Below are 19,338 nucleotides of genomic sequence, written 5' to 3' on the forward strand. Positions count from 1 at the left end.
TGTGCTATGTTTACAGCACAACCAGACATAGCATGGCTTAGCTTAGCTTAGCTTCCAGCTGCACCCCCGGCTTAGTAATAACCCTACTTTCAATTATCGTAGAAACGAATTATCGTAATTAACGTAGAATACTTGAAAGACAGAATCTATTTTTATAATTCGCACCATTTGAAGTCTCGTGATGTATTTCTTCCACCACAGGTACTTGTGGTATTGAGGTAGCAAGGCAGCTAGCAGGTAGTACGTGTACATGATGATGTGAACAAAACTGTTGATCACCCCTGTAACAAACTTCAAGATTAAAGAACAGCGAGGCACTCCCCCATTTCAGCTATCAGGAGTGAAAATCGTACCTATGAAGGTGCCATGGCCCCCGGGATAGTACTTGGTCGCACCCCACGAAATCATCGGCATCACGGTATGGTGGTACAGGTGGAGGAACGTGATTTGGCTCTCCTTCTTCCGAAGAACGAAGAACACCGTGTCGAGCAGCTCGGATATCTTCGCCAGGAAGTAAACGTAGACGCCTCTGGCCACCTGTAATGACATTAACATTAAATAACCGAAGTCTCTCGTTGGTCGGGCACGTTCTCTCGGCGCGACGCAGATCTCTGCTCGTTTGGATCGAGCTGCTTTCGAGGCAGTAGACGTTAATAACCGAGTAGGAAGGAAGGGAAAACCAGAAGTACCCTCAGAGCTTCCGGTGTATTGGAAAAGTCCACGGGCTGGCACTTCCAGCTGTACTTTCTAAGCCAGCCTCCATCCAGGCCCTCGTAGAACAGCCAGAAACTGAGGAGGACTTGCAGGAAGTTGTAGACGACTAGAAGGTTCCTCAGCTGGTACGGCTTCCTGTGCTCCATTTGTTTCGGGCCCCACGACAGCACGAAGTACAGGTAGCCGATTATAATACTAAGGCCAGGCACGGGCGATGGTATGAGGAACCAATCCTTCGTCCGAGGATCTGGGGGGCACAGTTACACACGCGATCTTAGAAATAGAGGCGAGCGGAAATTTCTCGGCAGACGAAGGTAAGAGATGCGATGGCTGTTTACCTGAGAGATCGTGGAAAACATAGTGGTAGAATCGAACCACGGAGTTGTTATAGATGTTGGACATCCTGTCGATCGGGGGATTGAACAACGGGCTGCTCGCGTTCATTGGAGAGGCAACTGGAACAAACGGAAACGAAAAGCTGCTTTGAAAATTTCGACTTTTGGTTCTCTGGTTCTTCTGATAAAAAACGCCTCTTAAACTGCTATTGTGTTTTCTTAAGAAAAATCGTTAGACTGAAAATTAAATGGTTTCCTTACGCTCTACAAAACTGTCCGATGAAATTGTTCAAAATACGTAATTGGGGAACGCTTTTTATTTAAAAAATTTAATTGCACAGTCGCACCAAATATATTGAAGTTTCTTAAAATTCCTAGGTGGAGCATTGAGCTTGAATAATTCTAAAGCAGAAGGACAGTTGTTTAAAGTTTTAAAAATAAACAATAGATCTGATAAGGTTCTATGCTGTTGGAGAGAAAGTCATTTAATTTAATATTCCTTCTTTCAAGTATACGCAAAACGTGACATTTCATATTCTAGATTTATTTTTACCGGCAGAACTGTCACCTTTTCGATTCGTCTGTCCACGTCGCTGTCCACTGAAGTTTCCTTCAGTATCCCAGAATACTTGCGACATATAAAAGACTGTGCTATAAAGTGCGAAGAGTGCCGAAGAGAAGATCGAACGTCCTTCTAGAATTGTCGATCGAGTTCTGCTCCCTGGACCGATTCGTTCATTCCGCTGCGCCACGTTGCGCAAGGGGCCAGGATCGACCGATTGCTCAAATCTACATTCCCGCGTGAAATCTGCGTACGAACCGGTTCCGATTCCATTTCGAACATTTCCCCGCGGAAAAAACGGGGGAAAACGGTAACGCGGCGCGATTTCGCAGCCTTTAATTACGCCGTTTAAAACGCTTGCCCAATGGCAATGTTACGCTCTACAGAGGAATCCCTTGTGAAAAAATCTACCCTTTTTGTCCATCCCCGCATTCTTTGCTCTCTCCTTTTTCTATCGCCCCTTCCGAACGCCACCGTCGACGCCCCATTTCGCGGACGAAAGGGGCACAAGGTCGACGGAAACATCATTTCGTTTCTCCTTAGACATTCCAAAGCAATTTGCCCTCCACTTCTAAACGGTACCATGCAAAAATCGGTTTCGTTGCGGTAAGTACCTGTACCATCTTTGCGAGAGGGTACGTCGAACAGAGGCATTTATTAATACAGAGGCTTTCAAAAATAATCGACTACTGCTTGAGGAAACCTGATGGCGATTTAACAGTCTCGCGAAACGATCCCCGATTTAGGCGACGGTGGCATACTTTTCTATGTTAACTTTACGATGGGTCGTAAAGTTGTGGTCAACCTTCCCCATCGACCCGGCTGGAATGGGGCGCGATAAAGGCAAGCTAAGCTGTTGAAAATCGCTCGATGGTTATACCTTAGGATGGTGATAGAAATGAAACGATTACACCACGATTACACTTGACATCTGGCAAAAAAGGTCCACGAAAGCAGCAGCTGAATTCTGCTCGCGGAACGGCGACTGGTTAGAGTTGAAGCGTGCAGTTTTCACCAGCGAGTCGGGGGAAAGAAAGGAAAAGGAGCACGATCACCGTGATCGGTAATCCGCCACGTGGCCGATCGAAGACGACCTGCAACGCGAGCTTCTATTAAGGAAGCTAACCAAGCATTTCGACGCGCCGTTGCGAGGTTTGACGGGTCGATAGTGGCATTAATGGTCTTTGACGAGGTACGAGACGTATGAGATCATTTTCCTTTGTAGATAGAATGTTATTTCGCAGTGTTTCACTGAATATACTAGTGACAGTTGTGCTAATTGAATTTCACTGTAATTTAATCACATTGTACTTCAATTACGTAGCAATTCATCGAAACCAATTTAAAGTTGGCTGATAATTAAACTGAATCTGTCATCATAGTCGACGTGACTCCATTAGTGGTGAATTAAAAATGTTATTTTTCCAGTTTTTTTCGTATTACGTAATGTGTTCCACTGTACTTCTGTATTAATTTCTTTACAGAAGTTGCATTAAATGATTGGTGTTATTTTTTACTTTGATATATTTTGTAAGTCAGGCAAAGTAAGTACATGTTTCTTTTTTACATTTATGTTTGAATTTGGAAAAAAATGTGAATTTGTGCTTGAATTTCGGAATGAAACAAAGAAGTTTATTTCTCTTCAGATATTACGAACTTATGAATATTACCACATTCTTCACTGATAATAATTTCTTTCTGTTTGAAATCTTTACGTGTTTTTTAGTTTCTCAATTTGGTTACCTCTTAATTCGTAATTCTGATTCAATTCCATTGTAATTTAATGGAATGAGAGATCTGAATTATGAATTACAATGTGAGTGCATACGATGTAATTGACCTGCTTTGTAATTATAATTCATGGCGTAATTCAATTGTAATTTTGCACAACTCTGATACCAGTACACCAGCGTGCTCTACTAATCAAATTAATGAAGAAATACCAAATACTTATATTTCACTTGCTATACAAGCAAGTGAAATATAAGTGAAATTTTACATCAAGCTTCAAAATACATGTTATCAACCTTCAAGTCCAAAATTTTACACCTGATCTTACATAGTAGTTTAAATATTCCACATGTCTTCCTGCAAAACTAAAAATTCTGACTTACACTCCTTTGATCGCCCACCAAAGAAATATAACATGTTCTGGTGATAAGTTTCTATAGTGTGTTTACAAATATCTCATGGTCCACCAAAAATGGAAAGTACCCTGCTTCTCGCGTTCAAGGGTATCAAGCTGCGTCGAAGGAAAACGTTGAATAGTTTCATAAGAAGGCGCAACGCACTTCGCAATTTCCCACGAAAGTGATCAAAGTCATTGACACTCAATGCCGGCGATCTCGTAACCTTCTAAAACCTCAAAGCCATTCATACTAAGTAGCGAAAGTGTGGAATTTTCTTCTTTAAGGGGTCATGCTGAGTCAGGAGGCCGAAAAAGGGTGGTCTTTGGAAATTTTTTACTCAAAAGCTATAACACATTTCTCAAAAAATCTTTTTTCCTTTTAAAGATTGCATCTAGTACCGTGCATCGTAATTTTTTTATTTAAAAATATTTATCAATAACTAAGTTATTGTCCATCACTCGAAGGTTCTCTAAAAATAAAGGCGTCTGCGGTGACCACTGCTGCTCGAAAGTCGATCATCTAAAATAAAAAATTCGAAAGAATTTACTTATTATATTACATTATCTAATATTTGAACGAAGGATTTTTCGAAATATTGATTTGGGGAAAAAATGGCTGATGTTTAAAGTAAAAGTTTCAATTTTTATCATAAATCGTACCTGCTTTTCGTCAATTAAAAGGAAACTAAGCATCGGATAAGAAAATTCTTCGTTCAAATACTAGATAATATAATATAATAAGTAAATTCTTTGGAATTTTTTATTTTAAATGATCGACTTTCGAGCTGCAGTGTTCACCGCAGAAGCCTTTTTTTTAGAGAACCTTCGAGTGATGGACAATAACTTAGTTATTGATAAATATTTTTAAATAAAAAAATTACGATGCACGGTACTAGATGCAATCCTTAAAAGGAAAAAAGTTTTTTCGAGAAATGTGTTATAGCTTTTGAGTAAAAAATTTCCAAAGACCACCCTTTTTTCGGCCTCCTGACTGAGCATGTCCCCTTAATAGCGCGCAGAGCAAATATGATAGATATCTCGTCGCGATAGAACCTACTTTTAAGGTCACAATTTGGCTGCCTTTTGGTTTCGCAGGGCCCAACGACACGTTCCCAATTGAAGCCAAGGAGATTACTTCTAAAGAACCTTGCCGATGGAAACCACTGAGTTAAGGCGCACGCACTCGATCGCTGTTTTCTCTAAACGTGTTCTGTCCTGGACGGGCAAGCCGACGAGTGGATAAACCGCACAGCAAATGAAAAAGAAAAGAGGGAATTGCTGTAATCACACGCATGAAGGCAACTGTTCGATGCTGAAACTTCAGGGGACTTCATTTCAACCGTCCATGTTCGAGGGTATTTAATAATATTGTTGCGAGGATCGTGTATAACTTCATGACCTACTAGTGCTCGCGTCCGAAGTTGGAAGACTGTCGGAAAACCACGACCGAAATTTTTATTGATTTACTGTCAGTCTTGGACTGACCCAAGTGATTGACGTAACTAAGAAAAGAGCTCTATCCAATACTTTAGGATCCTGTGTTATATTCTGCAGAGGTACTTAATAAAGTGTTAATAAAAATTGTTAATAAAATGCCAATAGATGTCAATAAAATGTAATACGATGGAGATCGCTCGAATCGTAGAGAAGCTATGCGCTTATGAATCACACGTTTTTAATTCGCGGAAAGATATACATCCGAAAGAGCGATAATCAGAATACAATATAATTTGGCCTCTTCCTCATTCGACTGCTTTGAATGCCCTAAATAATAACATCTGGCGCGCGCGTTTTCATTAACCTAAATTATCCCTCTGCTGCGCGAGAGTTTAGAATGCGTATCGTTCAATTACATGTTACAATTTCCCCGCAACACTGCTCATTAACCGCGCTACTTTGCCATCCCAGCGCTCGGTCTCCTTTTCTTCCCTTTCGGTACTTGTAGGGTAGTTCTCCCGTGACTGCATGCAATTTGCATAGTTCTTCGATCTTCCTGCATACCCTCTCGCAACATTTTAATAAGCAAGCCTTTTCGTTCAACAGTTTAACGTCATTATTTGTGTTCACCGACTAAATCTTCACCTGCAAACTCAAATTCGAAGCCCAGCTTTCTGGCACCCCTTCGCCAAACTTTAGGTACCTACAGAGGAAAGAAAGTGGTATCTCATGAAAAGGTATTATTACTGTTGAGTTTAATGAGGAAGGTCCAAGGGGCAGTTATGTAATCATAAACTCAGCGGAGGCGAAGGCGATCAACGACAAAGACACGTAAGTAGAAAGTGCTCGGAATTGCAGTCGGGTAGTTAAAGAGCATGCAAAGCTACAGGGTGAGATGATCGTCAAGGACACAGAGGTTCGAAAGGAAATGACAGACTCGACAAGATAGAAGCGAAGTCCAGTGCACTTGTTCCGCTACAACCTGCAAGTGCACAGTTGTAAACTGCGAATGGTGATTGACCAGTTACACAAGTATTGTAAATTGAGCCATTCACTGGTACTCGCTACTCATCATTCAGTATCTATATCGTGGGTAGAAGCAACGCGTTTACCTTTGTGCTGTTCGATGCCAGCTAAACGCATCATACAAATGTCCAAAATATATGCCAGCACATCGCGGCTAGTCACCTCCACAAATATTTTGTATCTACATTTTACAACGATGACTCTTACAAGGGCTGTGCCCTGAGGATTTTACTGAAATTTTAGGGGATGAATAGACTCTGGAGTAAAATATTTCATGCCAATAAGCATATTTTTATAAACAATCGAGATGTATCCCTTAAGAGGAGCTTTACAAGGAAGGGAGCTAGGTGAGTACGTATAGGGGTTGCTTAATAAAACAGTATGAAATTTAATTATTCAAAATAAGACTTAAAAAAGGGGAAAAGTAAACTAGCATGACGGGACTATCGAACACCCTTGAGATTTTCACAATTCCATCCACGACACCCTTATGCCTCCTTCCATAACTTCTGTATATATAATCCTGTCCCAAAATTCTAAAACCAGACCAGTCTAAACGCCGAAAGAATATTTCGCAAATAGAAACCTCTCGTTAAGCCTTAAAATTATTAAAGTGCTGCAGTCGACTCCCCGACACGGAATCCAACAGTGCAACAGGCACAAAGTGATCGCCAGCTTCTATTGATCACGGTTAACACGGTTTCCCTTCGCCTACTATTATCCCCTCGCGAGGCCTCTAATTGAGACGGAGAAATCGCATTCGCCTTGCGTCGAATTCGTGGCGCAGAAAAGATGAGCCCCACAGGTCATCCTCGGAGGCGCAATCTCATCGTTCGTTTCTCTCGAGCCTGTTCTTCTCGACTTGGCCGCGGCGTTTCGAATCCGAGCGAAACGGCTGCCAATAAATTCCTGTTGCAAAACATAGGATCGCGCGTGCTGTGCCCTCTTAACCGCAGCTGTTTTCATCTTCGGCACCGCGCTAGGAATTTTCATTACTGGCGCACCAGGAGCGCGCTGCCGTTGCGTCCATTTCGAGATGTGCTACGTCTTGTAAGTGTTTCCATCGAAACGTGGATTTCTCTTTTCATGGATCTCCTAAGGAGGATTTTCTGACTCTCGCAAGATCGATTTCTTACCGGGACGAAGGTTTACTGCAACTTTCGTCGCTCGTATTTGGAATCTGCAATTCTTGTGGATTCAGTAAAGTATAATAAGGAAACAATTTCCAGTCTAGACTAGAGACTAGGATTTAGTACCGCGCTTAGAACTTCGACTATTCGATAGACTGTGGCTTATACCATGTAACGATCCTGAGCAACCGATGAATTGCGAAATACTGTTTACGCAGAAGTTCCTATCCTATCTTGTATCTACTCGGACGAGCGCATTATATCTCAATAGCAAACAATTTATGGGATCTTAAAGTTCAAGAAATTTTTCTCATGCAAAATTTAGAACAGACTATACTAATGGCAACATTATTTTACAAGAATCTCATTTTATTTTTCATATCCATCGATGTTTAAAGGAGATATGCCATTATTTTTTTTTAATTAAAACCCCCTAAAAAACGCTCCTAAAATTATTCATTTTCGCTGCGGTTGGAGGTATGTGACCCCTTAGCCCCTAAGGCCTGCTATTTCGTGCAAAAATCACGCGAAAAAAATCTGGACTTCAACTTTAAATAGCCGCCATTTTGTTTTAAATTAATATTTCGGAAAATTCTCTCCGTCAATCGGAAGATACATTAATATACTAACGAAATCTTTTTTGTTTTTTGATTCTAGATAATCTGGTTCCGAATGGCAGTGCTCACCGCAAAAGCAAATTTTTAAAAAGGCTTCTTGGATGTCGGTTGTTACTTTATTATAAACGTAAATATTTTTCTACGAAAAAATTACCAAATGTTCCTTAAATGTTGCTCTTTTAAGTGCAAGAAGTTCTGTAAAAATATATGCTTCCGCTTTTTAAAAAAAAATTCTCAATCATTCGCCTCTTTTCGGCCGCATGATTAGGTATAACACCATAAGGGAAGGTTCCGGTCTAAAAGTCAATTTTTTTTTATTTCATTTTTCGATTTGTTGAAATTCGTAAAATTCCCGAAGTTATAGGCATTTGAGTAGCATCAAATGCATGGGTAACACCCGGCCACTCGGCACTCACGTAAAACTTTAAACGCGTTTTTCTCGAAACAGTGTTCTCAAAACGGTGGGACCTGTACCTCCAAAAGTTATTATCCGATTCGACTGAAACTTTTTTTTACTTGGAAGAATATACTTCTGGCTAGGAGGGAAACCAGAGAAGAATACAAAAATTGAAAATTTATAATTTTCAAAGCCGTTGAAAGGGTGAAAAGTATAGGGAAAGTGATTTCAAACTTCAAGTGCCGTTATTTTCTAAAAAATGTTATTTTTGTAATTTGTTCTGGTTTCCCTTCTAGCCAGAAGTATATTCTTCAAAATAAAAAAGGTTTCAGTCGAATCGGATAATAACTTTTGGGGATACAGGTCCCACCGAATTTGATCAATTTTTTGACGCCTTGACTTTAACGACTCCCTAGTGCCGTCTGCAATGATTAATTATAAAACAAAAAATATATTTCTATAATTTAAGACATCCTTAATACAATGCAAAAAGTCCCATTAAATTATATACAGTAGCTTTCCTTTAATTAATTCCTAAAGATCATATATTTTTTTGGGCTCTAGACCGGAACCTCCCCTTAATGGAACAACCTGCACCTTACAACGGTCACCTCCAGAACCGCGGTAACCATTCCCAACGACGAAGCTGAGTGTTCTCGTACTACCCAAGAAATATCCTAGCTCTAATTTATCTCGAAAATGTGCTACTTCACCTACAAACAGGCTGCAGTTCGCACGGACTAAACTCCTCAGACTGTAGCAAAGTCTGGAAGCGAGTGCTATCTGTCCAGGCGATAGAGAATTATGTTCACAAGGGGGAACAACTCGAAGCTGATGGGTTACGATGGGAAGCGATAGTCACGCGTCACTTGCTGCGCGACAGCCTGGACCAGGCCTGTCCAAGGATTTGCTCGCACGAGCAACCGCGAGTTGCCCTTCGCTCTTGAAGGCACCGAGCCAGGCCCTTCGCGCTCCTCAAGAGCGAAAGGTCCCAATGGTGGGGCACAACTTTTGTTGCCCTTCGAAGACAAGAGCAAAAGTTGTACGGGCCTGGCCTGGACTCTTCCTTTTTCAGCGACCGCAATTTATTCGACCAGCACGGAATACAGACGCGTCTACGATCGCACCGATGGATCAGCGACATCGCGAAAGCAAATGGTACACAGTGTTCGCGTCGGATCATTTAGCCCCAGGATCGAACGTAATTGCCTCGTTTTCGCCGCGTATCGCTCGATTAATCATGATTAATTAAGACGGGCTGGCTGCATCTTGTCACGAGGAGCCTTTCGGCTGCAAGGATGCAGGGCTCGAACGGATCTGTGTCAGCAGGAACAAGTTGGTTCTTCTTTCCAGCGTCGTTTCTATGTCACATACGGTCCGACGGGGTTCACGTACCGGTTCACAAGGATCGCGCCAGCAAGTACCTTCTGCGCCACGACGCGATTTCAATCTCGCCTGAGTAAATCATGCTTTCCTGCGGCGACGATCCTTGCAACACTCTCCTTGGTCCTGAAGGGGTGCTTTGTTGAGTAATCGAGGGGAGAGGTCGTGGAAATTGGGGGCGATTTTGCGGGGTGTGAAGAATAATAATTCTGATTTATAGGGGATGAGATGTCCAACCAGGAAATTCAATTGGAAAATCAAAAAATTATAGAACTTTCTTCTGTATTTTTGTGTAAGGTTTCTGGGTAAAGGGGGGGTCTCTCTTGCGCCCTCTGTGAGACGTCCCTAAGAGCTTTTTACCGGCCCATTTACTGACTGATTAATTATACAGTGTTACCAACATAATGTAGTACAAGAATCTTGATGTAGAATTTATCGGAAAATTTTCTAAAAAATCGCTTACTTGGAAAGCAAAACATTATGACACTTTGAGGTATGTAGGTATGTAAGTATTACGCAATTTTGCTGCACAAATTCACTCTAAGGTTGTGAAATTGATGCCTAAAAATCCAGCTATTATTAAACCCAGCTTTTATCAAATTATAGTCCTAATTAAAAGAAGCAACGTTTGTCTGAAAACTTTTTCAATCAAAATCGGAAAATAGCCGGATTTTCGAGCGTCAATTTCACTCCCTTAGAATATATTTATGCAGCAAAAGAAATTGTGTAATACGTGCCTATATATCCTCTACAGTTTAATAATTTTTTGAAACGAGAAAAACTTCTCTTAAATCGATGAACATCTATTACAGAATATCTTCTCCATTTTTCTGAAGACAGAATATTCAGAAGTGGCTATCGATTGTTATCTGCAAGCGCCACTGTCGGAAGCGAATCGTTTGCTACAACTCAGTTCCGTCACGCTTGGAAAATTCGCGGTTGCCGGGCAAAGGAGCGCGAAATGAAAATGTGTGGAGTCGAGACCGGCGTTTCTCTCGAGCCTTTCTCGTTTTCGCCCGCGGAATTGTGCCAATCGCGAATCAGCTGACTCTACGCGGCTTACAGTCCCAAGTAGACAGACACGAAATCGTCCATCCTCAGCTTTTTGGCGAGATTTCTTTACGCGCGGCGGCGAGCGAGGCTCTCGAAATCACGTTTCTAAAAACCTCCGCTCGCCGCGATTACGTTCGCCTGGGATCTCGGTTGAGAGGAGGCATCGCGAGAATTTAGATCACGTAGGAAATCGGTTGCCTGCCTGTTTCGCGGTGATCACGATTTACGGCAGTTTACGATTTATCTCCGCTGCAATTTCGTACGGCTGCCGCTTGGAGTAATGGCTCGTTGCGATTCTACGATCGACAGTCGACGATGATGAATGAACGTTGCGACAGTTTGTGCCGCGGAGGTAGGTCGGGGATCGGCTTTGAGAGTTGGGGAAGGTCCTGGATCGTGGAGATCGAGGAAAGCTCTGAAATTGCGAACAGTTGGGAGGAGCGAAGCCGTAAAGTGTATGCAGAAAACCCTTACGTTAAAAAGTATAATAATATTACTCGAGTAATTATTACTCTAATTGGTCGAGCACTCTGTTCTGATAAACTATGAATTATAGTGCAAGTTGGCTGAGGTGCACAAATTTACAAAGCGTTTCAATCGTTTAAGGATGAAATTCAGATGAAAATCTTTGAAAATTGGGGAACTATTAATGCATCTTAATGCAACAGTAGAACCTCCTACGATATTTTAGAGAAATTGAGTCGTATTATTAACGCGCAGCTGATCGTTGCCCGCCAGGTAGGAGCGTTCGCGACGATTTATCCGCGATATCTATACAAATCAAGTCTACCGTCGTCCTTCGTTGCGTTCCCAACTGGGGAGGTCCCGATCGAACAACAGCATAACAATTGCGATCTCCAAGTTGACCCCTGATCGTTTGTCTCCCGCTATGACGGGCTTCGCGACCGCTGGCGAGATGAACGAGACACCGTGTATGCAAATGAGCGGTTTTCCGCAGGCAGAATTGCAACGCAGCTCGAGAGTAAACAAGAAGCTACGACTTACGGCTACTTGCTTGCGTTACTCAGGCTGCGACATGAATTACTCCAGCCACCGAATTCTTTGCATTCCTCTTTCCTGTCCGCTGAGAGATGACTTTGGTGGCTTCGAGTTTGCAGTTGGATATGAATCGTTAATAGGATAATTTTCCACGAGTAGTTTGCGCGAAGGTAACCGCAAGCATTCTCTGGCTCAGCTTCCTTCGATTGCACGGTGGAAACGGACTATCAACTGCTCCTCGATGTGAAAGTAAAATAAAGCTTTCCAAATCAGATGTTTCACTTGGGCGATTCTGGGGTGGGCAAAGCTGACTGTGTATCAGGCACGTAAACTCGAAAATCTAAAAAATTTTAAAGATTTCGAAATCGGGGGATCTGTCCGCGGTTCTTCTTACCTCCAGGAACGAAACTAGATTTATAGCGCCCGCAGCAAGGATTCTGTTTAACCCCCCCGTTTCCCCAAACATTTTACCCCCTTGTATTATCCACTTTAGGAGATTCGGTTCACAATTTACATAAGAAAGACTTATAATAAACGTGTCTATTAAATGGTTTCAAACATACTTGCAGGTACCCTAATTTGTTTGCTGTTCGATAACAGATTAATTTTAATTACTTTTCTACAGAATGTGTGTCTCCTTTATTCCTAATGAAATAACGTAATATATAAATTTGAATAAAGCCATTGATGCAGCTTCTGCGAAAGTGGATATATTCTTTGTCCTGCTGTACCTATCTTCCTTTTAATATAATTCTCTCCCCTTGGAAATTCGTCCTTTGCCTTCTGTCTCCGCTTTTAACCCTCGGGCGGGCGCGCCAATGAGAGGTACACGAGCAGCCGCGTGGTGAACTCAGTTCATCGGTTGAAAATAATCATTTTAGCCCCCTTATATATTACACTTCAAAACGGTTTCTCTGTTGGCAGTGGTAACTTAAATTAAATGTGATGGGAAAATATTATCAATGTATCCAAAAATGCAGTAAATGTATTTAAAAAAACAAAAATAGTATATGTAAAACATTTTTAACATCAAAAATGAAAATCAACTGGCACAAGCATCATAGGGTTCTTGAAACACACCACGATCGCGCGGAGAGAATGTTTGCCTTACCGAGACCTAATGAAGGAAATACGCAGATCGGTGAACGGAGTTCGCAAAGCGCGCCCGCTCGAGGGTTAAACGTGCTGCGCGCTCCTTTAATCTTGTTCACTTTCCTTGACCACTTGTCTTCTGGTCCTACATTTGTCTATCGAACACCAGCTTTAAGTCCATTTCCTTGTAATAGGGGTAGCTTGTAAAACAGCAGAACTGCTGAACCTCGCTCATTCGTCACTTAATTAACACAATGCAGACTTTGTGGTACAGTAAAGATAAATTATTATTACATTTCTGTCTCTCCACTATCTCACAAGTAGTAGCTCAATTTCTCTCGATAGAATTTGCCAAATAAAATTGCCCCCGAAACCTCCACTTCCTCAAAATCACAGAATCATCATCATCATCAATCATCTCTCGATGAAGCCGCCCGTTGTAGCTACTTTCCTCTAGCTGACCATTTCCTCGACGATCCGCGCGAACGTTCACTCGCGAGAGCCGGGGCACGCGATCGCGTGAGCGATCATCCACTGCCATGGCAGTGAGCTTAGAGAGTCCGCTGCCGCTATCCGCGCGAATCCTCGCGATCTACGCGAAATGCGCTTCTTACGCAACCGCCCGGTATCGACTGCGATCGATGACCGATACCGTGGACGATCGATCGCCGAGAAAGCAGGAAGAGAGCGCCGTGCACCGGACGTAGATTTATTATACATACATCCTGAACCTTGCAGCTGAGGGATTCCGGCCGACAGGCTGTCGAACACTTCGGCTCTTCTCTGGAGTAAATCTAACGCAAGCTTGAATCGTTGAAGGGTTTATGGACCGGTTGACAAGGGATTGTTCGAGGAGCTAGAGTATTTGGGAAATTTGAGGATGGTTATTTCCTGCCTTAACATGAAACTAATAAATAGGAAGAATTGAGACAGTGAGGGATTGGAGACCTACAAGGGATGGTCCCGAACCTGAGCCTTCAAAAAATTCTGAAACTTTGTGCAAATGTAGGGGATTTCCTCCTGATTACAACGCAATTTTTGTTTGCTGCCCAAATTCACTAGAAGGGGGGGAAATTTACCCCTGAAAATTCGACTAGTTTCCGATTTTGTGTTATAACTCCCGAACTGTAAGAGATACAGAAAAAGTTCCAAGATAAAATTTACTTCTTTTAATTAGATCTATCATGTGGTAAAAAAATTATTTTACAGTTCGTGAGTTATAGCACAAATTCGGGAAATAACCGGATTTTCAGGGGTCAATTACACCCCTTTAGAGTGAATTTGGGCAGCAAACAAAAATTGCGTGATAATCGGGAGAAAATTCCCTACATATTCGCAAAGTTTCAGAATTTTTTAAATTTCCGGGTTCGGGATGTACCCTTGTTAGTTGAAATTATCTTGACTGTTAGGTGATTGCTGCGTTGCCAGTCTAATCACACATATTTGTAATTATATTTTGGAAACATGAAAAATACGAGTCTATACAGCAAGGAATAATAAACATTTACCAAAAAAAACATTAAAATCCGTAGATTAGATGTTGAAAAAAAAATTCATGAATATAGGCCTCCTTTTCAACCGGCAAAGTAGAATGGACCCTTAATGCTTCTTAGCATCGTTCAGCTTTCGGGTGCTAGTTGATTTCAGAATACGTCAGGCGACGCTTTGCAAACGATTCGCAAGCTTGCAAAATATCCTAATGCAGGTCAAATACCATCCTGGCCACTTCGTGGCCAGGATTAATTTCCTTCTTAAGAATTCTCCATTTCCTCTTTCGTGACAACCGACTGAGTAATTAAGAATACGTGCTACTTGACAAATGAGCAGACGTTGGCAGAGGAAACCGTGGCTTCGATTATCCTGCGGATTGGAAACATCAACGGTTACAAATTAATCATTCCGCGTCTGAAGTTGACCCTGCTGTTTACCGATTTCTATATTTTATTTCCCAGAAATATTAAACTCCGCTGGAAAGTTGCAATTAATTGCAACGTCAGGCAATATTCCTAGCTCCTCCGAAACAAATTGCAGTTTATGAATTACCGGCGTTACATAGTCCTGTATCCATGCCTCGACCATTACCGTCTAATCGTGTAATATCGGTGGAAAAGAGACCGAAAGAGGTCGCATAATTAGTTAACGATAGGAGGGAAAACCAAGGAAATTACTTGAACGAGCGCTCGCATTACTTGCCGCGTAATAATTAACGGTCGTTAGAAAGTGCGAGATGCGAAACCATGAATCAAAGTCACCGGACACTTCCTTTTGCCCCGACATTTGCGGCTCAGTTTCCACGTTGGAAATGTCGACCAGAAAACAGAAGCACAGCTTGGAATCGACTTCTTTCCCCCCCATTCATTCGGAGCAAATCGCATTCAGAACCTCGCTGAAGAATGAGTCTTGTAAAGTGTCGTTTCATTTACGTATCCTTTGGTATTCAAGGCGTCGCTACTCAACCGTTTCAACCCAGTTCCCCCCTCGGCCTCGACGCTTCCAGGTTGCGTCACGATCGCGATCTAGCAATTAGCCAGATCGCGGAATCGGTTGCAGAAGAGAACCAGAAGCCAGATTTGTTTATTTACTTACCACTGGCACGCGGCAAGACGACGACTTCGGAGGCCTCCTTTCCAATTCAATCGCGCTCCGTTCTTTTCCCTGTGACGTCTCGCGCCGGGGAGCAAAGTGGCGGATGAATAAATCGATCGTTAATAATGTTTTTAATTCGCTGGAATGTCCAGAAGGCAATGGTAATCCGCGGCGTCCCCTTTTTGCTTCTTCACGCCGTGCGCGGTGGATTTTCCGATTTGCGCGGCATAAACGGGGCCGTTTAATTAAGGGTCAAGGATAACGTCTCGCGGGACTTGCGTGCAAATGTTCCGTGACTCATGGAATCGCGATGGAGTAGTTTGAAACGGGAAACTTGTTGCCGAAATTTGCACGCCCGACGATGGAGGGTTTTCCGAGAGCGGGGCCACTTTTTCCTTAGAGGACTGCAAGAGGACGAGTTGAAAATGGAAGGAGTGTGACTGGTGTGTGGCATACTGAAACGCAGAATAACTTGAGGCAGGTGTATTTACAATGCTTACACTTCGGGTGGCGATGTTTTTATCTCGTACCAAGGTTCTGTTCTCGGGGTTACGTGATTTTAAGCTTACGCCCACTGCGGATCTTTCTCAAAGTTCCCAATAATTCTTTGGTTTTTGGAAACTATCAAACAAAGCATTATGCAAATAGAATAGGAATCTTTGAATGGAATAGTTTGATCGATGATAAATCCCTATTCCATACCAATATGTAAAAGTGAAAACAGCTCACTGAAATTTGGAGTATACCTTACACAAGTCCTAGATTAGATTATAGCCTATTTTATTAAGCTTTTCTTATTTTATTTTATTTATTTATTTATTTATTTATTTTTTTCTATCTCTATCTCTATCTCTATCTCTATCTCTATCTCTATCTCTATCTCTATCTCTATCTCTATCTCTATCTCTATCTCTATCTCTATCTCTATCTCTATCTCTATCTCTATCTCTATCTCTATCTCTATCTCTATCTCTATCTCTATCTCTATCTCTATCTCTATCTCTATCTCTATCTCTATCTCTATCTCTATCTCTATCTCTATCTCTATCTCTATCTCTATCTCTATCTCTATCTCTATCTCTATCTCTATCTCTATCTCTATCTCTATCTCTATCTCTATCTCTATCTCTATCTCTATCTCTATCTCTATCTCTATCTCTATCTCTATCTCTATCTCTATCTCTATCTCTATCTCTATCTCTATCTCTATCTCTATCTCTATCTCTATCTCTATCTCTATCTCTATCTCTATCTCTATCTCTATCTCTATCTCTATCTCTATCTCTATCTCTATCTCTATCTCTATCTCTATCTCTATCTCTATCTCTATCTCTATCTCTATCTCTATCTCTATCTCTATCTCTATCTCTATCTCTATCTCTATCTCTATCTCTATCTCTATCTCTATCTCTATCTCTATCTCTATCTCTATCTCTATCTCTATCTCTATCTCTATCTCTATCTCTATTTTTATTTTTATTTTTATTTTTATTTTTATTTTTATTTTTATTTTTATTTTTATTTTTATTTTTATTTTTATTTTTATTTTTATTTTTATTTTTATTTTTATTTTTATTTTTATTTTTATTTTTATTTTTATTTAAGGGGAATAGGTCCCCATTAGTGTGCATAGCTGGTATTACAGTTCTGACCGACAAATCACAAGTTTCGCAAGTTACTGTGAACCGAGTTTCTAAAGCTGTTTATATTAACACCAAATAAGTCCATGCTAGCAGAATTCCTGATGTAACAAAGCGTCGTTTACATACTGGAGATTATTATTATTATTATTTATTATTATTATTATTATTATTATATAAACGGGACAACAACAAAAATCCCAATAGTTACAAAAATACATAAACGACGGCGCTAACAATGACTAGCACTTATTCAATTAAATTTTCACCATAGATTTCATCGGACCGACTATAAAACAAAGACCGGAACGAACTTCTAGAGAGACAAACAGGGAATTTTGGAAACATCATAAGTAATTCCCGAGTGTAATTCGTAAATAAAGTAGAACTCTTAGGCTGACGGAAAGTAACAGGTCCAAATCATGATGTCACGCATAAATAACAGCGTCCATTAAAGTATTAATAACATATGAGCTCCTAGTTTGGATCTTGAGCCTGTTCTTGGACAATCTACCTAGGCCAAGGCATCAACGATTTTAATATACCTATGTAACTAGTAAACCACGCGAATTAATTCCTGATTGAGGAAAACACTTTCGACAAAGAACTGTGAAAACTTTTTTTGTTACAATCTGCCCCGGTCTCCCCTACGCATTTGCCTGGCCATCAGAAATACAATCTTCAAACTGATGCGAGGAACGATATAGGTGTCCAGTGGCATTAAATTCGAGGAAACTTCAACTAGCCTGAGATTTTCAAGAAAATCCCGCAGTTATAAACTTCGAACGTTCGCGTGAAACAATCGGCGAATTAAAAGCCGACTCGCCCACGCAAAGGAGCAGCGACCTTTCCACGACGTGCTCTTATGCTTTCGCGCGACCTTGATACATGTGACCGCGCATTAAGAGATTTTCCTTCCGCTTCGGTTCTCTCCCTTGCGGTAGCCGCTGCCCGGCTCTAGGAAGCGACGATGCAGAAGATTCACGAGCGCGTCCCAATGAGATGGAAAGTGGTTTCGGCGAGTGGTCATCCATCTTTCCTTCGCCGCGGAGGTTTGGTGAACTTTAACACCTATCTACCGCGCTCTTCCCGTCTATGCGCGGGAATTCAAGCTTTCGACCTCGAACGTTTCACCCAGAGAGTAGGGCCGGCGCGAGGATGGTTGGCGCCAAGAAAATTTTTGGCACCCCCAAATTTTTGCACCTGTTTTCTATTTAATATATTTTGTCTTTACGAGGTACAATTAAAAAATAATTACATTACATTTTGTTTATGTGGGAGTTGTATTTCTTTATTATTAAGTGTGCGATATAGTTTCTTAGCGCCCCCTTCGGCTGGCGCCCTTATGCGGCGCATAACTTGCATAATGGGTTCCGCCGGCCCTGGCAGAGAGTATTGTATTTTCGAAAACCAGTGGTAGGTACATGAAAATCTCGGGCATCTTGACTCCAAGGAATCTTCTGACCTTATCGAAACTTTTGATATTTAAAGAACCCTAAATAGAATACCAGTAGCAGACAGTTCCGATATGTTAATCCAGCGATTCCCAAGCTGTAAGTCGCGAAGTGTTTTCTGCGAGTCGTCACGGTTATTTTTAGCACTTATTTATTTTAATATGGTTATGTAATGATGTAACACTGATTTTTCATAAATAAAATACATGGGGGTGGCAGGTTATTTGAATATTATCAAAAGAGATCGCGACTCAGGAAAGATTGTGAAACACTAGGTTAATATATAGCTCCGACGAGCAAAACTGGGGGAGTTGAGAGAAAACGGAAAGTCGTGAAAAGAAAATTAATCACCGTCACGCGTGCCTCCCCGTAAAAAGTAACACTTTGCACGGGCAAAAGCTGCGCGAGCCTGCGCCCATTTTTTTTTATTTTTCAATTAATGTACGCGCGATTATATATTCGGGAAGAAATAGTGCCGAGTAGAATTGAAATGCCACGGTTGCTCTGTTATACCTGGCGTCTGTGGGAACAGTGAAACACACCGTGCTCCGTGGACGCATCAAAGCAGGCGTGCGCATCGCGGACGAGGTGAGTATAGTGGAGTCGCAGGAGCAAGTGGTAGCTGAGGACAGCGGTGAACTGGAGTGTACTTTGCGTAAGTTCGTACGGCGAACTGCGGCGCATTTCCGGTTGGCACACGGAAATTCTTGACGGTTTCGTGACACGCTCGGTTCGCCCGAGGAACGCGATCGAGATCGAGGAGACAGGCGGAACTGGCCGTACAC

The 19,338-nt window shown here is 41.7% G+C and overlaps 1 protein-coding gene across 5 annotated transcripts in view; it reads right to left on the reverse strand.

Annotated features, from left to right (window-relative positions):
- The window catches only part of Sit (stuck in traffic), an 82,554-nt gene that overhangs the window by 3,151 nt on the left and 60,065 nt on the right, over positions 1-19,338 (reverse strand). For 4 of the 5 annotated variants that reach the window (XR_013088351.1, XM_076830736.1, XM_076830737.1 and 1 more), the window contains exons 2-5: positions 1,053-1,169; positions 690-961; positions 354-537; positions 166-281 (exon numbers count right to left, since the gene is read on the reverse strand). Coding sequence is in view for 4 of the 5 variants with exons in the window: in XM_076830736.1 (XP_076686851.1) it covers positions 166-281; positions 354-537; positions 690-961; positions 1,053-1,158 (678 nt within the window). In the remaining variant the exon portion in view is untranslated. Of the gene's footprint in view, positions 1-165; positions 282-353; positions 538-689; positions 962-1,052; positions 1,170-4,796; positions 4,822-19,338 lie in introns of those variants that run through there. The other variant, XM_076830738.1, reaches the window with a different exon arrangement.

The sequence above is a fragment of the Andrena cerasifolii genome, chromosome 2 (genome assembly GCF_050908995.1).
Source record: "Andrena cerasifolii isolate SP2316 chromosome 2, iyAndCera1_principal, whole genome shotgun sequence".
Classification (NCBI taxonomy): Eukaryota; Metazoa; Arthropoda; class Insecta; order Hymenoptera; family Andrenidae; genus Andrena; species Andrena cerasifolii.